Below are 6,000 nucleotides of genomic sequence, written 5' to 3'. Positions count from 1 at the left end.
TATTAGTCACCTTAAATGAACCAGCAATGAGTACTGAGGGCTGGATTTTTGCTGGATTTGTCCCCTGGATAACAATAGGTTCAGGAAACAGAAAGGAAAGAACAAAGGGAGGTGGGTGTAAATAATACAAATGGAGGCTAGCTTTCTACATTTATTTATATTATCAGAGGGATATAATAGTAAAAATGGGAAGGATCTACAGAGGTCGACAGAGAAAATAGACCTTCGGGTACAGTACTTTTCAATGGGGTAACAATAGCTTTTTCCAAACAGAGCTAAAGAAAAAGGGGAGCCCTGCACACCCAGGCCTCGCTACACAGGTCAATACAAAGGAATTGTTCCCTAGGGGGAGGGGGAGGGAGATTAGAATAGGACCCCTCGGGTATAAAAAGTGTGTACGGGAGACAATAGGTAGTCACTTCGGCTCCTCCTCCAGTTCAGTCAAGAGAGGCAAAAAACTCGTTCACAATGGTGAGATTATTTACATACAATATTTCATTAAATTTCATTATATTTTATTTAATTATTTATAAATTGCGATAAAAATTAATAATTATTGTTATTAATGCGGCGAAAAGTTCAATTAATTATTGAAAATTATATTAATTAAATGTATTGAAATACTTAGTAGTCAGAGTTATAAACTTAATTATTTGTTCTAAAAGTGAAAATGATTTACAGTGATGCAAGAAATAATTAGAAAATAATATCATTAAATTTTCCTTTATCCTAAAATTAGTAATAAAATATGAAAATTACTTTAAATATAGATTTAATTTAAAAGGCAGAATTGTAAAATGTATATTATATCTTATTTTCAATCTAATTCTTATCTAAAAGTACTACTTTTAAAATGTCTAAATCAAAACTGAATGCTTTTTGGCTTATTTCTAGTGTATAAAAATGTGTTCTATAATTTACTAATTATTATTTTTCTTTTTCAGGCTGATGCCGATGGTAAGAGACAACTTTTTTTACTTCTGCAAACCACCGAAAAATTACTTTTTAACCCTTATAAATACCCTAAAATTTGCCCATTTAAAACTCAAAAGCATGCATTTGAAAAGGTTAAAATTGGATGGAAAAAATCAAATCAAAATGCATTAACAAAATATCCCAATTTAAGAGACAAAACAACAATTTTTCAAATCTTAACATGCATATTGCCCGTAACTTTGAATTTATTCGGCATGAAAAAAAACATACAAGGATTTCTCTAGAAAAAAGGGTCTAAAAATGGACGAAAATGAAAAATATGGGCAGAAAAGGGATAATTCATGCTCTTAACTATGGGAAGGGGGGAGGGGGGCAAGTAGTTTAAGGAAAGGATAGGTGAATAGAGGAAAGTATAGGTGGCGAGTGAGCCCGTACATTTTTTTTGGCAACTTTACAAGGTCTATTTTTGAATGAAGGCAATGTGTTTGTGTGTGTGTGTTTAATACTTTTACATGTCTTTCCTTTTAATTTTAACATTTTACACAATGGTCAGTAATGGGGTCAAAATAATTATTAACTTGCATATTTCAACTTATAAAATTTTGAATTATTTATTATAAAATACTATTTTATAATCTGAAAACGTCATTATGTTTGAATATTTATACAATTTGGTCCAATTCATGTTAGCTTTCTATAAATATTTATGTTAAATGGAAAAAAAATAAGTCTGTCTTACACTGTTTAAAGATGCAAGGCTTTTCTATAAGCAATTTCCTTCCACATTCTGATTTTCAGATTTAATCAAAAAACGGCCAAAAATTTGTTGAGATAATATGATATATTCTGTTTTACTAATGATTACTTTAAGAAGCACTATATTTGCGTCAAAAAGCAAAGTTCTCTGTTTAACACTTGCCTATTTTATTCAGCTATCAAGAAGGTTTGTGACATCTACGACTGGGATGGCAAAGGTGAACTCGACATGTACTACCTCGGTGACGTCATGTACGCCCTAGGCTTCAACACCACCAAGAAGGTGTGCGTTGCCAACGGCCAGACTGATGAGGAAGGCAAGAAATTCGCCAAGTTCGACGACATTGTCGCCAAGGTAATGATCATTACAGGAATCCTCTAGTTTATTTCTAGCTTTAATCCTTAAGAAATGTTTGAGACCAAACTAGTCCTATTCAATTTATCTTTAGAAAACTCATTACCTAATTTTCTTCCTTAAAATAAACAAAATAATCTCCCCATTGAGGGACCTTACAGGATAATCCAATGTAGGATAATTTGATATACATTCAAAATGATTACAAACAAAATTTCTTTATATTAGCTGGCTAATATAACCATTCCCCCCCCTTTATGACTTTACACCATCCCCTACCCTAACTATTGAGGAATTTATTGACCAATATCTGAGGACAGTATCAGCAACCAAAATTTCTTCCTTTGAATTCTTGACATTTAATTTCATAGATTTTTATTTGTTTAGGTAAACACTTGCCTGTCCACTCCCGAGTCTCAGGGTAACTACCACGACTTCATTGAGCTGCTCAAGCTGTACGACAAAAACAGCAACGGCACCATGATGCTTGCTGAGCTGGAGAACCTGTTGTCCAACCTGGGTGACGAGATCCCCAAGGAGGATGTCCAGAAGCTGCTCGCCGAGCTCTGCGACCCTGAGGATGAGGATGGTGAGTTCGAATACTTTTTTCACTTCAAAAATATTTCATGATAGCTAATTTCTAAAAAAAATTACATTTTTACAGTTCTTATTCCATCAATATTTTCATAGATTATCATTACTTTGCTACAAATCATTGAAATTTTATTTCCTTATTAATTGTTCCTAATTGTTTCAGGATTCTTCCCCTACACACCCTTCATTGACAGGCTGACCGGCAAGGCCTAAGCCCACCACAACACCAACTTCCAACTTAATTATCCCCATCTTATATATGATTATTATATCCTATGTTAATACTATGTGTGTTCCGCGCCCAACCAAAGGAAACATGACTTATTTGATTTATTTGTAAACAAAAATCACAACCACTGCCATCTCTTGAGAACAGCAGAACATAGTAAATTATATAAAAATGTTGATCTTTTTCAATATTTTTAGAAAAAACTGATCAATTTTCAATCTTAATGATCAAAATTGTAAAAATTACCATCTTATTTTTAAAAACACAATTATGTAACATCTTGTAATTTGTGTAAAAGAGTGTGAACTTTTTCCAGCTTATTGCATAATGTGATAACTTTTATCTGAGGAGGATCCATAGAGTTCATGCCGAAGCATTTTGCCTCTCTTGTACCAAAAAAGGGAATCTTATGACTAAGGAAAAAACAAAAGCATACTTGCTGGCTGCCCGTGACGGATGACCACACCCACCCACTTGCCCCAGTCTTTGCTCGGATTCCTTGTTCCGGGTTCGATCATGAGCTGTGATTGGTCACATTCCATCCTAGTGCACACTTGACACAGCTCTGTGGTTGGCTCAGGCTTGGAAGGTGATGAGTGATGTATTGGTGTGTAAGTGGGAGGTCAGAGGTCATGGTCAGCTAACAGTCTTGCACTTTCTAATGGTAACATCTCTATGACAACCTTTATAAGATCCATGAATGACTGAACACAATAATTTTTTTTAATTGATGAAAAAAAAACATCCAGCTTAATCCAAAAGTGCTGTATAATAAAGACCATCTTTTTGTTCGATAGAAAAAAATCTTTTGGAATATTCTCTATTTTTCTATACATTTCAAACAGAGTTGGGATAAAGCTTGTCCACCGGGAACACTGGCAGCATAGCAACACTGTTCCGCCGCCATCTTGGAACACAGACACTCTGGATGCGCTTGTCATCCTGTCACGTGACCCGCCATCTTGGATAATCAATCAATCAGCCAAACTTACCATCTATAGTTATCCAAGGTTGGGGGTTGCAAGGATGCAGTTGACAAGGGTAGCTTGAGTGTGTGCGCGTATACCCTCTGGATGCCGCGTTCCACGCTGGACACAGCTGGATCTCAACCCCTGACACAGGAAATTCTTCTGTGCGGTATTGCGCATTTCTCGCTTATATATATATATTATATTGAATATTGTATGAACTCGAGGAGATAGATAAATATAAAACGTGCAACTAAATTCTTTGTGTTTATTATTACTTATTAACTTTAAGCAAAGCTACTCTATAAACATTAGTCTGTTACACTTATCAGGGAAATTAGAATAGAACACTTAATGACATAGTAATCTTCCCTTAGACCTTTAAATTAGTGCATATAACAGAAGCTTTTAATAGGAATAGTTAGGGGTAAGCTTTATAAAGTTCATGTAGTTTTTTCAACTTAATTGGTTGAATCTTGGAAGAAATCAAATATTTTCACAAATATGATTGGAATTATCAGAAATCATTATAAAATTATTGACTGGCAATGCATCATGTGGAATTGGAATAATATCCTCAATTAAATACCAAAAAATAATAAAAAAATATCTCATGTTGATTATCTGATAAAAAGCACTGTACTTTTCTGACTTTGACACTTTTAACAGTATAGGGGTTTACTATGTTAAGTGTAAATCATGTTTGTTACAACTTGGAGTCCAAAAAGTTAAGTCGTAAATGTGAAAAGCATATTTTTGAAATACACTTTTTTAAGGCTCAATTGTCTAACAAAAAGTTACAGCAATAGTTTAAGGCACAATAAATAAGGCTGAATAAAGATAGTACTTAAGTTCATGATTAGTTATTGTTTTGTCCAAAACATACATACATTAAGAGCTTCAAATGCAACAAAAAAAGTTCTTTTTGGACCTCCAAAACAGTGGTCCCAAAGAGGTTTTGTTAAGTGCCCTGCCTTATTTTCATATGATTTTCAGTTTTTATATAATATTTATATTCTATGCAGTTCATGGAGTAGAATGTATGCATTTCTCTTTAAATGAAATTTCGATCTTTTTGGCCATTATTCAATGTTCTTCGTATTTTCGATTTCTATTAGCCACAAGTATTAGAAAAAATTTCAGTCTATTTTTGCAATAATTTGATGTCTGTCTGTAAAGTAATGGTAGGTTTATCTGATTGTAATTTTGCGTATTCTGTATTTTTAAAGAAAATAACTTCTAGATGTTATATTAGGTTTTTATGCCTGTACATGAAAGGGCAATATGAAATTATATTTGTATTGAACACTGATCTTGTTTATAAATATTTTCTTAAATTAAAAAAAAATCTTAGATTAAATATATGTTAACAAGGATGACAACATTCATAAAAGCGAAGCAGTGAAACGGTAGGACAAACGGACATTAACACTTGTATAGTGTCAGAACTGAATAATCAGAATATGAATGTATAAATGTCGAAGCAAAATTGTAAGTAAAATTGTTTAAAAACTGCTTTATACAGGATAATGTTTATGGACATACATACATTTTTAGGACTTGATTATAGAGTTGCTTCGCTTATAATATTGTACTTTGTTGTCCCAGGAATCAGTATACCAAAAATCAGATCAGGACAATTCTAACATGCCTAAATTAGCGAAAAAAGCTATCCGTTACGGACGGACGTACGGACGGACCGACCCTAATCATAGAAAAGCTTAGCTTTTAAAAATTGCTATTTGTTGTAAATGAACAACTTTGTTGTATAAATAGCTAAACTATAAGGATATTCTAAAATCAGAAATATTTTCCCTCTCTTGTAAAAGTATCTATTTCAACCCCTTCCCTAAATTGACAAATCCTTTATGCTTCATGTAAAAGTATGTATCTAAAATTCTTGTTGTGAATTTCTTAAATTTTCATTATAATTTTTAGGGAACTTTAGTCTGGCTTTATGCTATTTTTAATAGGGTATTAATCATTTTTAAAATGATTTATAAAAAAGGCCTAAAAACTTCTTTGCTAGAAGCACAGTTTATGATTTTTGTAAGCTAACTACTATTGCTTGATAGGTCATTTGTAAATTATATTTCTGAGTTGTTTTTGAATACTGTTCATATTGGTGATTTCCTTCAGAGTGCCTAAACGGGCATTATTTT

The 6,000-nt window shown here is 32.9% G+C and overlaps 1 protein-coding gene across 1 annotated transcript; it reads left to right on the top strand.

The window, feature by feature from the left end:
* The first annotated feature begins 331 nt into the window (after nucleotides 1-331).
* LOC145326083 (myosin light chain 1-like) lies at nucleotides 332-4,096 on the top strand. Its single transcript, XM_080169186.1, has 5 exons — nucleotides 332-471; nucleotides 945-957; nucleotides 1,869-2,047; nucleotides 2,435-2,636; nucleotides 2,805-4,096. The coding sequence occupies exons 1-5, from the start codon at nucleotides 469-471 to the stop codon at nucleotides 2,852-2,854; spliced, it is 447 nt and encodes a 148-aa protein (XP_080025312.1). The 5' UTR covers nucleotides 332-468; the 3' UTR covers nucleotides 2,855-4,096.
* The last annotated feature ends 1,904 nt before the right edge of the window (nucleotides 4,097-6,000 follow it).

This window comes from Acartia tonsa, chromosome 8 (assembly GCF_053477335.1).
Source record: "Acartia tonsa isolate MP-2025a chromosome 8, ASM5347733v1, whole genome shotgun sequence".
Lineage (NCBI taxonomy): Eukaryota > Metazoa > Arthropoda > Copepoda > Calanoida > Acartiidae > Acartia > Acartia tonsa.
The sequence above is the reverse complement of the archived record's forward strand: the minus strand, read 5'-3'. Positions and strand labels throughout refer to the sequence as shown.

Coding starts and splice junctions, on each gene's coding strand:
- LOC145326083 (XM_080169186.1), top strand. Junction 2,048..2,434: donor TCGACGACATTGTCGCCAAG/GTAATGATCATT, acceptor TTATTTGTTTAG/GTAAACACTTGCCTGTCCAC. Junction 2,637..2,804: donor CGACCCTGAGGATGAGGATG/GTGAGTTCGAAT, acceptor TAATTGTTTCAG/GATTCTTCCCCTACACACCC.